At 60.8% G+C, this 21160-nt stretch overlaps 1 protein-coding gene across 1 annotated transcript in view; it reads left to right on the forward strand.

Moving 5' to 3' along the window:
• The window catches only part of CCDC187 (coiled-coil domain containing 187), a 61834-nt gene extending 40927 nt beyond the window's left edge, over window positions 1–20907 (forward strand). The window contains exons 14-26 of the mRNA XM_043916374.1: window positions 3242–3327; window positions 3888–4075; window positions 5286–5373; window positions 6532–6678; window positions 7569–7726; window positions 10014–10177; window positions 11261–11380; window positions 12249–12337; window positions 12526–12595; window positions 14223–14359; window positions 14697–14815; window positions 15340–15470; window positions 15681–20907. Of these exons, the coding sequence (XP_043772309.1) occupies window positions 3242–3327; window positions 3888–4075; window positions 5286–5373; window positions 6532–6678; window positions 7569–7726; window positions 10014–10177; window positions 11261–11380; window positions 12249–12337; window positions 12526–12595; window positions 14223–14359; window positions 14697–14815; window positions 15340–15470; window positions 15681–17509 (3326 nt within the window). The 3' untranslated portion in view covers window positions 17510–20907. The remainder of the gene's footprint in view (window positions 1–3241; window positions 3328–3887; window positions 4076–5285; window positions 5374–6531; window positions 6679–7568; window positions 7727–10013; window positions 10178–11260; window positions 11381–12248; window positions 12338–12525; window positions 12596–14222; window positions 14360–14696; window positions 14816–15339; window positions 15471–15680) is intronic.
• The last annotated feature ends 253 nt before the right edge of the window (window positions 20908–21160 follow it).

Genomic DNA, 21160 nt, shown 5'->3' on the forward strand with positions numbered 1-21160 from the left:
GGAGGGGGGCGACCCACCCACGGCCTCACGGGGCAGGGGGAACTGGGGTTTGAAAGTGTTCCAGGCGTCATGCACGGATGTGAGAGTTGGACTCTAAAGAAAGCTGAGTACCGAAGAATTGATGCTTCTGAACTGTGGTGTTGGAGAAGACTCTTGAGAGTCCCTTGGACTGCAAGGAGATCCCACCAGTCCATCCTAAAGGAGATCAGTCCTGAATATTCACTGGAAGGACTGATGTTGAAGCTGAAACTCCAATCCTTTGGCCACCTGATGCAAAGAGCTGACTCATTTGAAAAGACCCTGATGCTGGGAAAGATTGAAGGTGGGAGAAGGGGATGACAGGGGATGAGATGGTTGGATGGCATCACCAACTCGATGGACATAAGTTTGAGTGAACTCCGGGAGTTGGTGATGGACAGGGAGGCTTGGCGTGCTGCAGTCCATGGGGTCACAGAGAGTTGGACATGACTGAGGACTCAGCTGAACTGACTTGATGTCACAACACACCATCGGGCATCGCTGCTTCCTGCCTCCTGCTTGTTAGGGCAATCAGGGAGCCAGTGAGCCAGTTAGCAGATGCACCGCCCCCACCCACCCAGACCTCGGGGCAGTGAGCCTGGATTACAAGAAAGCTTTCAGTTAGATGCCTAGCGAAGCAGCCCAACAGCGCGGGGCGTGGCCAAGTAAGGAGGTGGGGTGGGTGAGACGTCCAGCCCTGTCTGTCCTGCTTGGGCAGACCTTCAGGGTGACCGTCACCCTCCCGCTGAAATCCTGAACACAGCCCATCTCTGTCCCTTGGGGAACAGGGAAGCCTACACTCTTCCCAGGTCTGCCAATATGCCCACCTCCGTCCCTCTGAGCGGTCATTCCTTGAGGCCTCTCAGGTGCTGGCCCCGTGAATATCCAGTTGGATACCGGGTCCTTGTTGGCAAAGAGAGTTCCCTGTGTGTAGGCTGCAGGGACAGCCCAGCACAACCTCCGGGAGTTTGAACCGTGGCTGGGCTGGTGGCATATGACGGACTTACTTGCTCCTGTGATGGACTTGTGGTTTAATTTCCTCATGGTCAGTTCAGTTCAGTTCAGTCACTCAGTCATCTCTGACTCTTTGCAACCCCATGGACTGCAGCATACCAGGCTTCCCTGTTCATCACCAGCTCCTGGAGTTTACTCAAACTCACGTCCGTTGAGTCAGTGATGCCATCCAACCATCTCATCTTCTGTCGTCCCCTTCTCCTCCCACCTTCAATCTTTCGCAACATCAGGGTCTTTTCAAATGAGTCAGCTCTTTGCATCAGGTGGCCCAAGGACTGGAGCTTCAGCTTCAGCATCAGTCCTTCCAATGAATATTCAGAACTGATCTCCTTTAGGGTGGACTGGCTGGACCTCCTTGCAGACCAAGGGACTCTCAAGAGTCTTCTCCAACACCACAGTTCAAAAGCATCAATTCTTCAGTGCTAAGCTTTCTTTAGAGTCCAACTCTCACATCCATACATGACCACTGGAGAAACCATAATTTTGACGAGACGGACCTGAGCCCAAATATGTAGAGATGTGGGTCTATGTTGGTGGATGTTCCGTGAGCTCTTGAAAAGAAACCCTGGTGTTGAGAACATCACTGTTCAGGATTACCGTGTGCCCTTGGTGGACTGACCCCTTTAAAACTCTGCCCTCACGGGATAGCCCTCTGTCCCCAGCGACCCGCTCTGCTCCGCGGCCTGCTGTGTCTGATCCAGCCACTCCCGCTTTCCCACAGCTAGCATCAGGTGGTCCAGCTGGTCTGTCCTCTCCATCCTCCCACTTGTAAGGGATGTGTGTTTTCATATTTCCAGTGTGTTTCTTGGAGGCAGCCTGTAGGTGGATCTTGCTCCTTTGTCTTATTATACAATCCAGCAATCTCTGCCTTTCCCCTGGAGTGCTTCGCCATTTCCATGTAACAGAATTATCATTATGGTTAAGAGTTTTTTAAGATTTTTTTTTAATGTGGGCCATTTTTTAAAGTCTTTACTAAATTTGTTACAATATTGTTTCTCTTTTGTTTTTGGAGTTTTAGTCACAAAGGCATGTGGGATCCCCAACCAGGGATTGAAACTGCATCCCCTGCATTAGAAGGAAAAGTCTTTTTTTGTTGTTTTGTTTCTTTCTCTTCTTTTTTTGTTTAGTGTTTTTCCTTTTTTTTTTTTTGGAAGGCAAAATCTTAACCACTGGACCACCAGGGAAGTTCCAATGTTGTTAGGTTTTGAATCTATCATCCTGCTATTTTCTTTTGCCTCAACTGGCCTTTTTTCCGTTTTCTTTTTCTGTGTTCTTTTAGGTCAAACATTTTTTTTTATCATTCAATTTTCTCTCTGTTGTTGGCTTATGAGCTGTAACTGACTTTAGTGGTTGATCTAGGATTTACAATGGTACCTGTGGTGTCCCTTCACGTGACATTCCACTGGCTCACCCTGAGTAGGAGGCCCTCACAGCCAGCCCTCCATTTCTTTTTTTCTGGACTTTAGGCTACGGTAGTCATGCATTTTACTTTATAACGCCACAATGCATTGTTATTTTTGTAAACATTCAAGAAACTTTTAAAATTTATATATTTATGTATATACACATACACATGTATGTATACCCATATGTGTATATATGTGTGTATGTATACATCAGTTCAGTCACTCAGTTGTGTCCGACTCTTTCTGACCCCATGGACTGCAGCACGCCAGGCTTCCCTGTCCATCACCAACTCCTGGAGCTTGATCAAACTCATGTCCATTGAGTCAGTGATACCATCCAACTGTCTCATCCTCTGTCGTCTCCTTCTTCTCCCGCCTTCAATCTTTCCCGGCATCAGGGTCTTTTCCAATGAGTTGGTTCTTCGAATCAGGTGGCCAAAGGATTGGAGTTTCAGCTTCAGTATCAGTCCTTCCAATGAATATTTAGGACTAATTTCTGCATTTTTTTCTCTGATTACATTTATTCTTTGATTAAAGTCTTTTTTAGTTAAAGCAGGTCAGGGACATGACTGGGATTGGGGTGTGTGTCGGGGGAAGAACCATACAGTCCTGCTCCGTTTCATGGCCTCTTGAAGATTTGGCTGAAGCTGTGTGTCTGGCAGTTGGGTGGGGGGGTGGGTGTTGTGCTGTGGTGGTTGTGGTGGTAGATTAAGTTGCCCAGACACCCTAGCTCAGTGAAGACTTCCTGTAAAAAAGGCCCCTGGAACCTTATATGACCAGCCATGCCTGTTTTTTGTCCTCAGAGCCCGTGCAGGAAGGGAGACCAGACCAGCGCCCCTCCCAGCTGCCCCCAGCCAGGCTCTACCCCTGGGAGGAACCCAGGTTCCAGGTACAGAACCCGGGGAAGGGGCTCACAAGTGGGCCCCAGGGGAGGGGACCCAGTTCTCCATCCCCGGGGACATCAGGTGTTGAGACCACCCCTCCTACAGCCAGGGGGCCTCCGCTGCAGATTCTGTGCGGAGGGAGGCTCTCCCTGCCATGGGTACCACCGGCCCGTCCAGCTCACCTCTGCTCAAGCCCCTTCCTCACGGCTGGGGTGGCACGTGACCGCAGGTGTTCGGGGCAGGGCTGGCCCAGGCAGTGCTGACTGCACATCTCAGGGAGGGGGCCCAGTCTTTCCTAACCCATCCAGAGCACAAACAGGTGGCCGGCTTGAGCACAGGGCCAACCTCACAAGGACCCCACCCTGCCCTCTTCGGGTGCCACCAGTTGGGAGGAGGATGGTAATGTGTCCCAGGGAAGAGGGGCACGGCATGGAGAACAACGGGGCGGCCAGTCCGGGAAGGCTCCCTGGAGGCGGCGGCCTCCTCCCCGGGGAGTTGGGTGCTGCTCCCACTCAGAGATACTCAGCGGTGGTGACACGGCCCCGGTCGGCCTGCCCCACCCCAGGGGAGCCGGACGAGGCCCCGGAGCGCGGCGCCGGTACCCTTCAGCCGCTTCACGATCCAGATGCTGGAGCAGAGCTTGCGGGAAGAGGACCTGCGCGCGCGCCACCAGGCCGCGCTGCTGCGCCTGCGCGAGAAAGCGCTGGAGGAGAAGACGCGCGCCGAGCTGGCCTGGCTGGAGCATCAGCGAGGGTGAGCGCATGCGCGCAGCGCCGGCCCCGCCCCGCCCCCACTCGGTACGCCCAGGGTAAAGTGCTGCTATGGGCGTTTGATGCGACCAAAAGTACCAAAAGGTGAATACAGTGGCATTGAACCCTCTCCTAGCCCCACGTGTGCGAGATCATCTCTGCCCATTTTCCAGGCTGTCTTGGCAGGTCTTGTTAAGGGAGATATACACATAGCTATTTCAGCAGCATTTGGAATAGACTAGTCCATCCTAAAGGAAATCAGTCCCGAATATTCATTGGAAGGACTGATACTGAAGCTGAAACTCCAATCCTTTGGCCACCTGATTCGTAGAACCTATTCACTGGAAAAGACCCTGATGCTGGGAATGATTGAAGGCAGGAGGAGAAGGAGGCAACAGAGGATGAGGTGGTTGGATGGCATCACCGACTCGATGGACATGAGTTTGAGCAAACTCCAGGAGTTGGTGTAGGACAGGGAGGCCTGGCGTGCTGCAGTCCATGGGGTCGCAAAGAGTCGGACACGACTGAGCGACTGAACTGAACTGAACTGACACGCCGTTGTAGCTTGAGATTTCGTTTAAAAGTCAAGAAACCCTCTCCCTGTCCCTGCATGAGCGCTACGACACCCAGCGCACCCAGCACAGAGACGACAGCCCCCTTAGCCAGCCCCTCGAACTGGACCTCTGGGGTGTCTCCAGCTCTGTGTCCTGAGTCGTGAACATCCCAGAGATGAATTCCTTAAGGTAAATTTGTGGAAGTGGAATTGATGGCAATGAGGACGCATTTTTTTTACAGCTTCTTGTTATTCCCGTATTGGTCTCCAAATAGCTCATTCCATTTAAGATCACTGGCGGTTTACAATTGTGCCAGGCTGGGGGTCTTCTATTCCATGATGACTCCCACCTCCCCAAAAGGGCCCTCTGGCTGGGCTGGGGTGCCAGCATGGGAAATGCACTGTCCTCCCTTCCTCTCTCCAGGCCCAAAGGTGGTCATGAGGGGACAGGAAGAGTGACAGTCTGGGCTGGGCCCATTGGACCCCTTGGGGTTCCCCTGCCTGCCCACACACGGCCATCTCCTCCCGATGGCCCTGCCGTGAGAACTGGGCATGCCAGGTCCACCTGGATAGCTCGGGCTAGCCAGGACTGCGGCTTTCCACACCCACGGGCAGGCCCCAAGGTCAGCAGTCAATCCAGTCCATCCATCTCCTTTGCCAGGTATCTGAACAGCATCGGCAGCTACACAGCGCTGGTGGCCTTGGCGGAGAAGCAGCAGCAGGCCCTCAGCCACCTTGAGCGGGAGCTGGTAAGGGCGGGCTTCGGGCGGGCCGACCGCAAGGGGCTCCTGCTGCTCTCCTGGGGCTGGGAACGCGAGCACCCCCACCACAGAACTCCTGGGTGCTTGGCATCCTCCAGGGCTGCTCAGGGCTGCATGGGAAGCGTTCAGAGCTGGTGGGGGCAGTGTGGTGCTCTGACCCCTGCAGCCTCTGTACAGTGGCCGGGCCTCTCTGAGCCTCATTATGGGAAAACTGCAGCCGTGTGTGTTTCGGTGGGGTTGTTGGAGGGCTTGGCCCAGCTAGCAGTGACCCCTGACCTCAGAGGGGACTTGCAGCTTCTCTGAGCGCAGTTTCCTCATCTGGGGTCAGGGGTCACTCCGCTGGTGTCCTTCCATTTCTGACTCCAGACACCCCTGTGTGGGGTGGGAGCTCGTGGTCCCTCTCTTCATCTGGATGAAGAAACTGAGGCTGGGGGCTGGGGCTGGTCTTGCCCGGGGACCCTCAGCTGCGAAGGGAGGGGTGGTGGTGGACCTGACCTCCATCCTAGAGGACCTGGGGGGACCAGGGAGGTGGAGTGGTGGGTATGGGGCTTTCCAGGCAGAGGGGCAACAGGAGGAGCCCAGGACACCGTGAGGTGGGAATGGAAGGGTTCTAGTTATCAACTGAGGTGGGGACCCTGGGGTCCTTTGTTGTGGGTGGAGACATTGGTGGACTCTGGGTCGGGGCCCTGACCACTGGGGTGGGGGACCCAGCTCTGCTGAGCCTCAGTTTCCTCCTCTGACCTGGACAGGGTGTCGCCTCCCCTGGGGGGGGGCATCGTCCCAGCAAGGTGGTTCTGCCAAAGGATGGCCATCAGAGACGCAGCAGGAGACAGGGGACAGTCAGGGACAGAGCCCAGGACATGGCAAGAGGGAGGGCGGTGAGGACTGGCAGGGGCACAGCCAGCCTGTGCCAGCCTTGCTTGGAGGTGCCCAAGGAATGAGCACCCCAACTTCCTTCCTGCATCTCACCAGAGCCCGCTGATGGCCAAACCTAAGCGGCAGGGGAGTCCAAGGTGCGGGGTGCAGGGGGGGACCTCCTGACTGAGCAGGATGAGAAGGGCAGGGACATCCGAGGGGCCAGGGGCCCCCAGCTCCAGAGCCGCCCCGTCCTGTCCCTGGGTGCTGACGTGTGCTCCTCTGGTTCAGAGGGGCATCCGGCACCTGCGGACCCTTCACCTGTCCTCCCACCGAGAGAGGAAGCTGCTCCTGCAGCAGCAGAAGGACATCGTCTCCGTGCAGAGGTCCGCGGCCCTCCTGCAGCAAGAGCTTCAGGACCGGACCCGGCTGCCTCAGGTGGGCGTTCTCACCCGGCCTGGGGGCTTGGCTCGTGGCCGGAAATGCTGCTCACTGGCCGCTTCCTGGGCACGTGCAAGTCCTGTGTAAAACACCTGTGACCCAGGGTGGGAAGGGATTCGGGAGGGTCGGGCTGGAGGGGCGGCAGCTGCTGCGGGGGCCAAGGGGGCTTTCCTGGACTGGGCTGCCTGGCCGGGCCTGGAGGAGGAACCAGACTCCCCGGGGCTGGAAAGTGCTCTGGCCCGGGAGCTTAGTGAGCAGGGTTGGGGCAGTGTGGAGGGGGCTGGCGGGGCCGGTGGGGCCGAGGCAGGAAGGAGGGAGAGGCCCGGGCCCCTTGAGAGGCTGGCCCCTCGGGAGCTGAGTGGCGGTGTGTCCTTGCTGCTGCAGCCTGTCCCCACCGTCACAGGGAGGAGGCGGTGAGGACAAGGCCGGGTGCCTGTCCCCAGGCCGAGCATCTCTCCCACAGGTTGGGGATGGTGACTGTCTCACCTGGCGGGCGGCGGAGGGTGGTGGACTGGGTTCTGCAGAGCAGCTGGGGTAGTTTAGCGGTCATCCCATCATCCCAGCCAAGCCTGCAGGAGAGGGGCCCAGGGCTGCCGGATTCCACAGCCCCCACCTCTGTGGGTTCCAGCCCGGCGACCTGGGCAGCCTTAGGCAAGGGCCCACCCCCAGCTCTGGGCCTCTTGTCAGCACCGTTGGGGACTGTTAGCAACGGACCGTGGGGCTCCCGTGAGTTGAGGACCCCTGTTTCAGCCAGCCCGCTGCCTCCTCATGGGAGCAGGCTGCCCGCCGAGCTGGTGGCTGCCCTGCCATGGCAGCCGCTGCATGAAGCCGCCTCCTGCTTTTCCTAAGGGGAGGTGGACCAGCTTGCTCCGCGCTGTTTCTCTTAGAGTTCCAGCCCTGAAGTCAAGGCCAGGCGGGAGGAGGGCCCCGGGACAAGCCCCCAGCAGCCGGAGGGGCCGGCCCAGGGCTCCTCACACGCCCGGCACACGCCTGGCAGCCCCTTCAGCCAGCACCCGCAGAGGAGCGAGAGCCTGCCAGTCCCGCAGTGAGTCGTCACGGGCGGCCCTGGCCCTGGCGCTTGCCATTAAAAGCCTTGCCTGCTGGGTGGCCGTGGTGTCACAGCCGTTGGGCCCTGCACACCTGGCCACAGGGAGGAGGGGCAGGGATGCTGGAGGACTGGGAGGGGGCTCCTGCCCCACCGGCTGGCCCATGGGGCTGGTGGCTGAGGCCAGAACCTCCCTGGCCCGCTGGGAGAAGCGCAGGGATTTGGCTCATTCGCAGCTGGGCCACTGGCCGGGGTGTGTCCTCCCCGCTCGTTGGCTGAATGGGAATGGGGTGCCACCATCCCCAGGGCTGCTGTAGGGCACAGTGACACAGGTCAGGTGGACCGACCTGGGTGGGTGCTGTGTGCGTGGGACCCCCTAGCTGCCAGGCACTCCCTTTCAAGGCTGGCGTGGGCTGTTCCCCCGGCTGGGGTGGCTTGGCCTTTTCTGGAAGCCTGGATGCGGGGCCACTGGCCTCAGCTTGCAGCCAAAGGCCCCCCAGGGCTGAGTCGTCTGGGGCAGGGGGCAGAGTCCTGGCTGTGGATGGGAGCCGAGCCGCTTTATTCCCATCAAGAGTGTCCTGATGACCCCGCACTGGGACCCCTCCTCCTCTTCCGTCTTCATTACAATGGCCCTTGAGAGCCCACGAGGCCCCCTTTCCTCCTAGCAAGCTCCCAGCTCCTCCCCTGAGGGTTGGCCGCCCGCCAGGCTCTAACCTGAGCGCCCCCACCCAAAGCCACAACCTGGGGTTGAGGCCGCAGAGGTGACCCCCAACCCTGGGAAGGGGCTGGCCCCTCAAGAGTGGCCTTCTCAGGACCCCTGCCTGCCCCTGGGGGTACCACTGCCGTCCAGCGGCCCCTTCCAGTGGGGGGCCCGTTTTCATGCCTCTCCCAGGAAAGGGGGTCGTCGCACACTTGGCCCTGGGCCCTCTGAGAGCGCTTTTCACACGCTGATCTATAGTTCACGTGGCTGTTGATCACCCAGCCCAGGAATCTCTGACAGGCTTCCTGGCTGACCGGACCGGACCCTCTCGGTACCAGGAGTTTGTTTATGGCACTGGGGCTGGCTGCTCGCCCCGAGGGTGAGGGGTGTGTCCTGGAGTCGAGGTCCTGGCGGGGCATGAGGCTCCTCATCACAACAGTGATGCAAGTCAGAAACCAGAGCAGAGCTGTGTGTCTACGAGGGAGGCTTCAGAGGCCTGGAAGCTCCCCGGGAGGTCCTGCCACCTGGACAGACTGCTTCGTACTTTCGTTCCCTCAAGAGAAGCTCAGCGGAGCGCTGAGCTGCTCAGGGCTGGGATGCATCCCTGATCCAGGGCCTGTGGGGGCCCTCGCTGCCCTGGCTGGGGGCTCTGGCCTGAGACCCGGTGTGCACTGGGGAGGGCTGGGGGAGGGATGGTACCTCTTTAAGGAGGCGGGGGCGGGGCCTTCCATTCCGGTTCAGTTCGGCCAGGTTCTGGGCCAGGCACAGCCCCTTCTGGTCCTCTGCATCCTTCCCCCGGGGCGGGCCGGGCCCTGCATCTGGACACACTGGTGCGGACAGGTGCCTGCTACTTCCTGCCCTGCAGGTCAGAACTCCAGCCCCCCGAGACGTCTCCTCCTTCGAAAGCCCGAGACCCAGTTTCTCGGCTAAGACAGCCCTCTGACCCCGCTCCCCAGTCCACACCCTGCCATGGGTGCCAGTCCCGGGGAGGGGGACGCTCAGGGCCGCCCTGGGGGAGCAGCAAGCTGTGCCCAGTTGCAGCGCGTGCCTGGGAAGAAAGGGAACGGAAGGAACGCCCTGCTGCGCCTGAGAGCGGGGGAATGTTCTAGAACAAGGCTCCCCGTGGGCATGACCTTAAACCCAGAAGGAACCAGGAAACCTGGCAGTCCTGTTCCCAGCCCCCCTCTGGGGCCACGATGGGGCGCTTTTCCTGCCGTCCGTGTGCCCGGAGCTCAGGTGGGACCCAGGCACGTTGAGTGCTGCCCTCGGGCCGGGGGGTCGGGCTCCATGCAGAGGTCCTGAGGGAACAGGGGCACAGACAGAGTCTCCCTCCCCACACGTCCCCTGCCACCCCCAGCGGTGGTCCCATTTAGGGGTGCAGGCCCTGCTCGAGAAGCTGCCGGGCAGGGAGGGGCTGGGGCCCGTCTTCCTTCTCCCGGTGCTGACCGCTTGGCCACTGCATGCAGCTGTCCCCTGGACGTGAGGTGCTGCTCCACTGGTGGAATGTTCTGGTCAGGGCTGGCCACCTGGGAGTGGAGGAGCAGCCGGGTGAGTGGTCACCCCAGCCCACCCTGCACTGCCTTGCAGCCGACTCGACGAGCCGCAGGATGGGACACCCCCTCTGGCAGCTTCAGCTGCAGACGGTCACCCGCAGCCTCCGAGGCTGGCGTGGGACGAGGACGCACCCGCAGTGGCTGGCCGACCTGATGCTGGAGGCCAACCCCCGGAGAGCCATAGCCACACGGGCCAAGGTAACCAGGCGGGGCGGCAGCGGTGGCAGCTGAGGACAGACGCCACCCCCCTCAGCCCTGGCAACTCAGGCCCGCTTCGGGCTTGCGGTCGGTTCAGGGTCAGACAGACCTACATCCCGCTGGGCCTGGCCGGAGCTGTGTGCTCGGGGCGACCCGGCCTCCCTGTCCCTATGTTTGGGCGCTCAGGAGGGCTGCCTTTCCAGATGGTGGGGGCTGGCCGGGGTGGGAGAGGCCACCCAGATCGGCCGCTCCTCCTCCTGGCAATGCGACAACTCAGAGCAGCCAGCTGAGCCAGGCTGGTCCCCAGAACCTCAGACCTGCCCGAGAACACCGCAGGACATGCTGCCCGACTGAGTCCAGATGTTCGTGACGCTGCCTCCACCAAGGGTGGGAGCAGGGGCCCGCCAGGCCTGCCCCAGGCTCAGGGCTGGGCAGGCTCTTGGGTCACTCAGGCCTCCAGGCAGGGGACCTGTCCAGACAGGGAGCTGGACGTGCCCCCAGGCTGTCCCCATCTCCCACCTTGTACCCCCCCCAGCCCACAGACACCCCAGGGAGCCCCTAGAGCAGCTGGTGTGGCCCCCCCGCCTGGCAGGGCGCCCCATCCAGCTCCTCCCCCGCCCCTCTATGCAGTGAGGGGCCTGCGCCCTGGCAAATTACCCAACATCTGTGGCTTAAAAGGACAGAAACTTCCTGTCTCTCAGTTCTGGAGGCCATAAGCCTGAAATCCATGTGTAGGCAGAAGGCACTCCCCACCTTTTCCAGTTTCGGGGGCCTCCAGGCCTCCTTGGCTTGTGGTGTGTCTGCATCTGCAAAGACCCTAGTTTCACATAAGGGTTTGCAGGCACTGAGGGTTGGGACAGCCTGCCCTCCACCCCGTCCCCTAAAAAGCCCCGTGACTGGAAGCCCTGCTCTTAGCAAAAACCGCATCCCTGCTGACACAGGTTTGCTGATTTCTCTGCACTCTCCAGGCAGTGACACTAATGTACAGGAGGTTCTGTAAACAGACAAGAGGGGGCGAGGGTGTGGGGGGTGAGTTGCAGGGGGGCTCGGAGACCCTGCTCACTGAGCTTCTTCGGCCCCCAGGGTCACCCTGGGGAACGTCTCAGAACCCCAGGGTGTCCTGGAACACCGTCTGGGAAGCACAGGGAGGAATGCTGAGGGGCCTGTGCAAACAGACCCGCTGGGCAAGCGAAGGAGAGGAAGGCGAGGAGGGGTCAGGAGTGCGGCGCTGGGGTCCCAGGGAACAGTGGGGCCTGGGCGCTTGTGGGACTGGTCTCTGAAGACGGAGGGGCAGGAGGACTGGAGCGTCTGTGAGACCCTTCCTGGGAGACCAGCTCTTCTTGCTCTGCAGGTCCGGGGGTTCCCCCATGCTCTGGAGGGTCTCCACAGGTTCTGGGGCCTCCCCTTGAGTACTGAGGGCTCTCCCCAGGTTCTTGGGGCTCCCCTCGAGTACTGAGGGATCTCCCAAGTTCTTGGGCCTCCCCTTGAGTACTGAGGGCTCTCCCCAGGTTCTTGGGGCTCCCCTCGAGTACTGAGGGATCTCCCAAGTTCTTGGGGGTCCCCTCGAGCACTGAGGGCTCTTCCCAGGTTCTTGGGGGTCCCCTCAAGCACTGAGGGCTCTTCCCAGGTTCTTGGGGCTCTCCTCGAGCACTGAGGGCTCTCCCCAAGTTCTTGGGGCTCCCCTCGAGCACTGAGGGCTCTTCCCAGGTTCTTGAGGGTCCCCTCGAGCACTGAGGGCTCTTCCCAGGTTCTTGGGGCTCCCCTCGAGCACTGAGGGCTCTCCCCATGTTCTTGGGGCTCCCCTCGAGCACTGAGGGCTCTCCCCAAGTTCTTGGGGCTCCCCTCGAGCACTGAGGGCTCTCCCCAAGTTCTTGGGGGTCCCCTCGAGCACTGAGGGCTCTCCCCAAGTTCTTGGGGCTCCCCTCGAGTACTGAGGGCTCTCCCCAAGTTCTTGGGGGTCCCCTTGAGCACTGAGGGCTCTCCCCAGGTTCCTACCCCCCCACCCCCAGCTCTGGAGGGCTCTGTCTGAGGCTGGTGGAAGCCACAGTGTACGGGTTTGTATGTCTTTTAGAGCCAAGGGGGCAGCCTGATGTCCCTCTGCCAGGCCTTCCGCGGGCGACCTCCCTGGACACAGGATGGCCACCAGGCCCAGCGTCTCCTGTACGCACACCCCCAGAAAGCCCTTCTACCTCTTTGCCCACTTGGGGGGACCCTCCCCTGTCCTGCCGACCTGCGCCCGGTCTTGGTGGGCCCGGGCTCAGTTCCTGTCCTGATGGGTGGTCCTCAGCGTCCCCCCCGCAGGTGGCTCCTACAGGATGGCCATCTCCCGTCCCCCGTTGTATACACAGGCGGGCAACGTGGAGGGCAGCCTTCCTGCTGCTCAGATCTGGTTCCTGCCGGTGAAGGAGCCACCCCCGGGTAAGTCCTCCCATGCGTGAGCCTTGCCAGAAGCTCCCCCAACTGGGTGTGTCCCCCCCCCCCAAGGCGGTGCCAGCCCCCAGACAAGGACAGGGAGACCCAGGGGAGACCACCTGAAGCCTGGCACAGGTGGGAGATGCCTCTGCTCTGTGCCTCTTGGGGCGACGTGGCCCCTTTTCTGCTGGAAGGGAAAGCCCTAGCCTGCTCTGCTTGTTGTGGTCCCCACTTGGTTTATCTGGTCCAGACCTTTAGTGACGTGGGAACCGGCGTGCCGGAAGTGTCTTCTTAGCTAAAGAGAGCTTTTTGCATGCACTGATTCCCAGGGTGGAGCAGACTCCTTCACGGCTCTGGGGACCCCCAGTGGTGCGTTGGGGGACAGCAGGCTGGACAGCCCAGGGTGGGGCGTCCCGGGGCCCCGCCTTGTCTCAAAGCCCTGGTGCCACCTTGGAGCTCACCTCTCAGGCCTGAGTCCACGTCTTGGGCTCAGAAGCCCCTCTCAACAGCCACCCCCGGGAGCAGCAGAGAAGTTGTTCAGACCAGTTGTGTGCCTGGGGGCTCCCTGTGGTCTGGCCTGGGAGAGCATCCCCAGGACAGATTGGGGCAGATGAGAGGAGGCTGGAACTGCCCTGGGGCATTGGACTGCCTGAAGAGCTCGTGGTGGAGGTCCAGGACTGGCGCTGGCTCTGTCTGACCTGGCACTGAGCCTGCCCCGTCACAGGCCTTCAGCTCGACCCACAGCACCTTGCCCTTGCGGCTTCCCAGGTGGCTCAGTGGTGGTGAATCCACCTGCCAAGCAGGAGACGCACGTTTAATCCCTGGGTTGGGAAGATCCCCTGGAGAAGGAGATGGCAACCCACTCCAGTATTCTTGCTGGGAAATCCCATGGACAGAGGAGCCTGCTGGGGTACAGGCCATGGGGCCGCAGAGAGTCAAACACTGCTGAGTGACTAGACAGCAGCAACAAGCGTGGCCTTCACCGCGGGCCGCGGACAAAAGGGAGGCGTTCCCGTTGGTGGAGCTTCCACAAATCCAAGCTTTAGCCAAAGAGCTCTGGTCCCCTTGGGCCTGTGGCCTTGGGACTGACACGGACCCCTGGGCCTTGCTGTCCCTGCCGGGTCCCAGCGTGGACTGGACGTGTAGGAAGATGGTAACTCCCTGGGGTTTCTTGACAGAGACCCCACTGCAGCCCCCCGCCCCCACTTTGCCAACCTTCCAGCTGTGCGGTGGTGACCTTGACACGTCCCCACACCTCCTCCCTCCCTCCCCCGGCCCAGCCCCCCAGCCCAGCCCCGGAAGAGTGGACACGGAGGAAAAGAGCAGCTGTGCAGAGGGTCTGCAAGCTCCACCCAAAAACCACCATAAAGAGGGCTTTTAAATCTACATTGTAAATGCTGCCTCTAAAGTTTCTCCTGAGTCTTCACCTCAGTAACTGTCCAACAAGAGGGTAATTTTAGGAGTAGCTAACCTTGTATTTTTCTGTCCTCACTCTAACCAAACACAAGCAGGTGTGGTGGCTGTTTGGGACGCTAAGGCTGTTTGCACGTGGCTTCAGCGTCCCGGGACCCTGTGCCCACTGCATCCTCTGCCTTCTGTGCCCGTCAGCGCTCATGGTCTCTGTGCCCCCTAGGAGACCCCCAGACCAGCCCCAGCCCCCGGCCGGCGGAGGAAAAGACCCGGGCTCTGACAGGAAGCCCAGCATCACACTTCCAAGGCCAGAGTCCCTCTCTGAGCGCAGGGCGTCCCCACGGCCCCCAGGAAGCCCGTGTGAGTCTGGGCCTGGCCCTGTGCTCTCTGCGGGCCAGGCGGGGGCCCTCCTGTGTGGCTTTGGTGCGGGGGCCCCTCGTCCATCAGATGCAGGCTGTTGATGGGTGGGATCTCTGAGCCTTCTCAGGGGAATCCTGTCTGCTGACAGGTCTTTGGAGCCCACTGGGAGGAGGGACGTCTGATTTGGCGGGTCTTTGTGGCCCTCTTTGGGGGACGGCCTTTGTTCCTTACTGTGGTCACAAGAACACAGGGGCTCTGTCCACAGCTAAGGGACACGGCCTGAGGTCCAGCAGAGGTCCCCCACCCTGACCGTGGCGTCTCTCCATGGTGTTTCCAGCAGATGGCTGAAGGTGGCAGGAGTCCCGCAGGGTCGGAACCAGGGCCGGACTTTGCCGGCAGCCCCGTGGAGGGGCCTGCCCCTGTGGAGGCTGCTTGGAGCTGCTCAGGGGAGCAGAGGTGTGGGGGGCCTGGAGGGCGGCTCGGGCTGGGGGACCCTGGGGCCTGGAGACAGTTTGGCCAGAGCATCCTGCTCTCTTGCTGGGGGACACTCACCCGCTCCTGGTGCCCTTCATGCTGGGCTGGGGCCACTATGCACCCCAGCCCACCCGCGTGCCCTCTTGAGTCTGACCCCCCGGCTTAGGAAACAAAGACGCACCCTGGTATGTCGGCCCAGGATTCTGGGTGGGGGCAGCTGTAGGGGTCCCTCGAGGGAGCGCCGCCTCTGGATCTCTCTGATGGTGACTCCTAGCTGCCTGATCCAGGGGGTACTGAGGCCAGAAGCCCCTGAAGATAGACCCTGCTGGGGGAGCCCTGGCCTCTGATGGTCACTTCCGCTGGGGGACAGACAGCTGGCAGGCAGGTGTTTTAAGCATCTGCAGTGGCTGAAGGCCCCCTGCGGAGGAGACTCTGGGCCCAAGGGGGGAGGCTGGAAGATGGGGCTCCCTCTGGGGGCACCCTAAGTCTTCACGCTGTGCTTGCAGGGTAGAGACCTGTCAGCAGGAGAACCCCCACACCCCTTTCTCCTGCCTGGAAGCTGCCCTGCCAACCTTGTCTCCTGGTGACACCCCCAGCCCCTCAAGGGCCCCGCTCTCGCGTGAGGACCAGTCCCCAGGTAATGGACCAGCTTTCCAGTCAGAGCCAGCCCACTCCCACAGCCCCTGCCCTCCCCACCGCCTGGGCACTCTGTCTCCGCCTGGGGTCTTCTGCTTTTGATCCACCGGCTTGGGGGCCGTGGGATATGGGCTGTATCCTTCCCAGGGTTGGCGGAACATCCTCAGCGTAAAGGTGGTGACATCATCCCTAAACTCTCCTTTCTCTGCAGTAACTGAGGTGGCGGCACCCCCAGCCCCGCACGAGGGTGGCCCCCCGGCCCAGCTCACGGCCCCTTGGGACCTGGGCTCCGAGTCCACCCCCAGCGCCTGCTCAGAGGCGTCTTCTCCACGGTCCACTGCCGCCTCCTCGGCGAGCCTCCCGTCCTGCCCTTCCCTCCAGGAGTTTCAGAAAGCATCCGCCATCCTGGTCCAGCTTTCTGAGAGCCCCACCTCCCTCTCGGATGGGGAAGCTGGGGACACTCCGAACACAGACCTCAGCTGGGCTGGGGGGCTCCCTGCTCTGGACTCCTGGGGGTTCCACCGGGGCGGAGAGCCGGAGACCTGGGAGGGGCTGGAGGGCACTGAGGCCCTTTCCGGGCACGGCTCTGGCACTGGGGCAGGCGGCCTGGCTCCGGCAGGGGGTCTCCCTTTTGCCCAGTCTCTGTGGTCGCAGTCCGAGTTGTCCACCGAGGTCTGGGGCCGGGAGAGCCCACGGGACCCTGGCGCCGGTGCCGGGCCAGCCCCAGGGCGCTGCTCGCCTGTAGGACGCACATCCCACTTGGAACGGGCTGGGGTGCCCCTTGTCCTGCCTCCCTTCCTGGGCCCAGGGAAGGGGCGGGAAGAGTCTGGAACCGGTGGGAGCCCGACCAGTGGATCAGATACAGGAAAAGCTCAGCGGCGGTCCCGGGAGGCTGCAGGAGCAAGGCTCCCATCCCAAACCTCTTCCTCGGGTGATTTACACTTGACCCTTTCCTTCCCCTCCGGGACCTCGGCCTCTGAGTTTGGCAAAAGGGGAGAGGCGGCGCTTCCGCGGGCCTCGGGTGGCTGCCCAGAGGGGCCCTGGGGCACTCACCCAAGCCCTTCCACTGATGGGAAACCTCTACAGACCTCCTCTGAGCCTGAGGTCCTCTTGATGCCAGGGGCTCCTCCTGGGGACCCCAGTGGGCAGGTAGCCCAGACAGCTGAGAGCTGGGCCCCTGGGTGTGGGGGAAGCAGAACTCCCCCTGTCCTGGAGGAAGCCTGCATTCCTCTGGCCGGCGACGTCTTGCCTGAGATCCTGTCCCCGGTGGACGAGGCGCTGTCTCACAGCAGCTTCCACCTCCCGCCCTCCACCCAGAGGGACGCTTGCCTCCCTCCTCTGCCTCCCATCCTCCCAGCGGACGGAGAGGCCAACCCTGCCAGCCTCCACTCAGAAGACTTCCCTACCCCACCTGAAGATGCTGTGTGTCCTGAGGGCTCGCTGGACACCCCAGAGGAAGCTGCCTCCCTCATTATGGCAGAGTGGTCCTCCTTGTCTGGGGAGGGTCTGTCTGAGTCACCATCCCCGGGGCCCCAGGAGGAGGCCGGGCTCTGCCTTGGGGTAGCAGGACAGGGCAGAAGCTTTGGGGGAGAACTGGGTGGATCAGGTTCTGTTGGGAGGGACCAGGCCATGGACAGCCGGTTGTCTGAACCGGTCAGCTTGGGGTCTCCCTGCTGTGGGGGAGCAGGGGATGCCCCGGCGTGGCTCCCAGTGCTGTCAGCGCAGCCCCTGACCCTGTCCGGAGTGGCCTGTGTGTCTGTGGGGAGTCTGGCAGCTGGGGACCCAGGACTGCCTGGCTCCGGGCAGGGGGACCCTGCTCCGGCTCTGGGTGCCGGACCGCACGCTGCCCTCCCAGGCGTGGAGACAGCCGAGATGGTGGACCTGCTGTCTGCCCAGCTCAGCAGCAGGATCCTGAGGGACACCCTGGCCGTGCTCTCGGAGGCAGCCCCAGCAGGCAGCCCGGCGGCAGAGGGGCCCAGCCAGGGCATGCGGGCTCACACGGCGGCCACTGGGCGGTCGTGGGGAAGGCTGGACTTCTGAGAAGACGGGGTGGTGGCGGGGGGCTGCGGGGACACAGACGTTGTCTGTGAGAGCCCCCTGCCTGGCTGGCCATCGAATGAGGCCTCCTAGACTCAGCAAGGTCCCGGACACGTTGCGATGTGACTGTGCGTTAGCATGTGCGTGTGTGTGAGCGTGCTGGGGGCGTCAGGAAGCCTGGACTTGCCCTGGGTGGGGCCACCTGTGGGCGGCTGGCTGATACTGGGCCATCGATTGGATGTCAACTGCAAATTGGCTCTGACCCAGAGGTTAAGGTCAAAGGGTGTGTGGGACGCATGCAGATCTGGCCGGCCAAGAAAAGGTGAGGAGGTCACCTACTGGAAGGACACGGTCCCAAGGAGAGGGGCCGGGATGGGTTGCCGTGGGCCTCAGGAGGGGCCGAGAGGATGAGAGCGCAGCTTTGGGGGATCGGGGAGGCCAGATGCTGAGGCTGGGGCTTACGTCTGCACTGACACGCCCTCTCGGATTTGCCTCGTTGGGAAACCATCCGTGGGGGTGTTTGCCTGCCTCTGATTGCTGAAGGATAAACCTGGTGCCTCCACGGCGTCCAGCTGGTGACTCTGGGCTGGGAGGTCTGTGTGCGTCCCCTTGTGCAGATTAGAGGAGGCTGCAGCTCAGGGAGAAGTTCATTTCGCCGGCGGCCAGGTCACCCTCCGCCCGGCCTCTGGGCTGGAGTAGACCCCTGCCTCCCCGAGGGTGCTCAGGACGCCTCCCGGAAGAAATGAGAGCCCCTTGCCAGGCTGGCCGTCGAACGGGCCCTCCTAGACGCAGCAAGGCCCCGGTGGGTTCCAGAGGCGGTGGCATGTGGGCTCCTGCACAAGGCGCTCCTGCAGGGACGGCCTCGCAGGTGCCCCCTTGCGAGAGCGCCTGTCCCCCTCAGCACCAGACTCAGGCGGGCGTCCAGGAAGTTGATGCCCAGTCAAGCACCAGGAGGGTTTCCCGTGGGAAGGAAGTGGGGAGAGGCTGAGACGGGAGGACGGGGCGAGACCGCCGGGCGTGGGCCGCAGTGACGTGGGTCTCAGTAGACTGGGCGGGGGAGCCCTCAGGCCACCTCGGGGTGAGACCAGGGCAGCTGACCTTCAGGGGCTGAAGGACAGGCCACTGCAGCACTGACCTCTCCCCGCAGCCACCCCACGAGCCGCTGATGGGCTCTGAGGGGTCCCTGCAGCCCCCTTGTCCCCCAGAGCCGTGCGGAAGCGCCGTCGCCAGGGCACAGGCCGGTTCAGCCGGCCCCCCGCGTCCTGTCGCCGGTTCCCACCTTGTCTGCAGCCACCCCGCCCTCCCCAGGAGGAGCAGAAGGCTGCATCGTGTGTGTGTGTTGGTTCTAATGCGAGAGCACCTCTGAGCTGGTGCTCCAGCGAATTCACTGGAAACCAACACTGTCTTCTCAACGCCCCTGCTCTGTCCCTGTCCTCGTGGGGCTGGCTCATTTCAATGTTGTCAGTCTTTCTCTCCTGAATTGTCATCTGCGCACTTGGAGGAGAAGTAGCTTTTCAGTGAGCCCAACAATCAGCTCTTTCATAAAAGGAAGCGGGGACTTCCCTGGTGATCCAGTGGTTAGGGCTCTGCGCTTCCACTACCGGGGCGGCGGGGGTGGCGTGGGTTCAATCCCTGGTCGGGGGACTAAGATCCCACATGTCACACAGCATGGCCGAAAATTAAATAAATAAAAGGAAGCAGCTTTCAGATCGGCTTCTAAACTTCTGATGTGGTTAGGATTTCTTGAGATAAGGCTCACTTACGCTGCGCTTGATCTCTCAGAAGTTACTCTCTGTGTCCTACGGCAGTCTCTCCCTGCCTGTCGTCTAAACCATCCATCAGTTATCCATATGGGCTTCCCAGGTGGTAAAGAACCTGCCTGCCACTGCAGGAGATGCGGGAGACCCGGGTTCAATCCCTGGAAGATCCCCTGGAGGAGGACATAGCAACCCACTCCAGCATTCCTGCCTGAGAAATCCCAAGGTCAGAGGAGCCTGTCAAGCTACAGTCCATGGGGTCACAAAGAGTCAGACGTGACTACACACACATCACTTATCTACCTATCATCTATTTATTCTCTATCCATCATCTATCATTTGTATCATCTATCAGTTTTCTACCTGCATCAACTATAGCATCTGTCCATCCATTCCCAGTTCTCAAATTGGAAAACACCTGCTTGACAGGGAGTCCAGAGTCAAGCAGTCGGTGGCGTGTTGGCCTAAGGGACATCGATGTCCTGGTGCTGGTCCAGGATATGACCCCCGTGAGGTCCTGGGAAGTCAGCTGTCAAGTCAGAATGACAAGAACTCCTCTCCTGCAGCCCTCACTCCACTTTAGGAGAGGAACTCATTCACTTAGCATTTATAGGACCCGGGGGAAGAGACCCAGACTTTCCAGTACTTGTCATTTAGAGTGGGCGGCGTCTCCGAAGCTGGCCTGGCAAAGCCTCCAGATGCTGCCTCTCAGACCCCATAGAACCCTGCAGGCCAAAGCAGGAACCGCCACTGTCGTCTCCAGGCTCCAGCCTCTGGGGCAGCCACTCCGAGGGACCAGCTCACCGGCCCAGCCTGCATTATACCCCAGCTCACGCAGGACGGGATCACTGTCCTGGGGAGCAGCAGTCACAACAACCCATGTCGACTTGACGCCCGATCTTCTCAAGCCCGCCTGAGAGCCCAGAAGAGGTTTGGGCCCACTGGGGGAAAATGTGTGTGCATTCTCCACCTACACAATTTCAGGACAAATTTTGAGCTACAGCTTTCTTATTGATTTCCCCCTAGTTTTCTGAACAAATTAGTCTGTGATTTTTTATTTTTTTTTTTTTCTATTTATCGCTGACCCTTTTGGATTTACGAGGCCGTGTGAGAGGAATTATGTATTTTACACACATCACGTTCGGTCATAAATCTCCCACATCGAAACCCGGCAGATTTGCCTCAGATTCGATAGTCTTGTGTCAGGCCGCTGCGGGCGGGGCTGATAGCTGGGCATCAGGCATGGCCATGCCCGCAGCTGGACTTGGGGCCTCCTGGGTGCCCAGCAGGCACGTGTGTCCCTGGAGTCACTTTGTGGCCCCGTGGCCCCTCGCCCTTGAAGGGAGTCTGGTCAAGGAGGACTTGTATGAAGACCCTGGCCTTTGCCTTCCCATGAGAGCTGGATCCAGGGAGCTTGGGTTTATCCAGTGACTGGCCAGAGGAGGAAGACTGTCCACCGAAGCTATCAGACGTGCTTAATCTCCGCCGACGTTACGTGTGTGGAGCTGAGGGCTGTGGCATTCAGACATATTGACCCAAAGCGAGACTTCAATTTCAAGATTGCTCCCTCCAAGGTCTCACCGTGCTCGCCTTGGCTCCAATCCCTGTAACCTCTTGGGCCAATAAATCTTGATACCAGCCTCCAGAGAAGTCATTATCTTTCATAGAAAATGATTATTTCTCCGTTAAACCCCGCACAGAATTTTCCCGTGATCTATCTCCATCAGCCTCCCCGCTCAGCCGTTCCCTCCTGCGTCAAACGCCCAGGACCTCACCCCCAGCGCCTTAAACTCCAATCGCCAGACGAGCTTTACAAGTCCTGCTGATGCCTGGCCCTGCGCAGCCCTAACAGCCACACCATAAAATACAGACGAAGGCCATGGCAGCAGCTGGGGGA

The sequence above is a fragment of the Cervus elaphus genome, chromosome 11 (assembly GCF_910594005.1).
Source record: "Cervus elaphus chromosome 11, mCerEla1.1, whole genome shotgun sequence".
NCBI classification, from domain to species: Eukaryota; Metazoa; Chordata; class Mammalia; order Artiodactyla; family Cervidae; genus Cervus; species Cervus elaphus.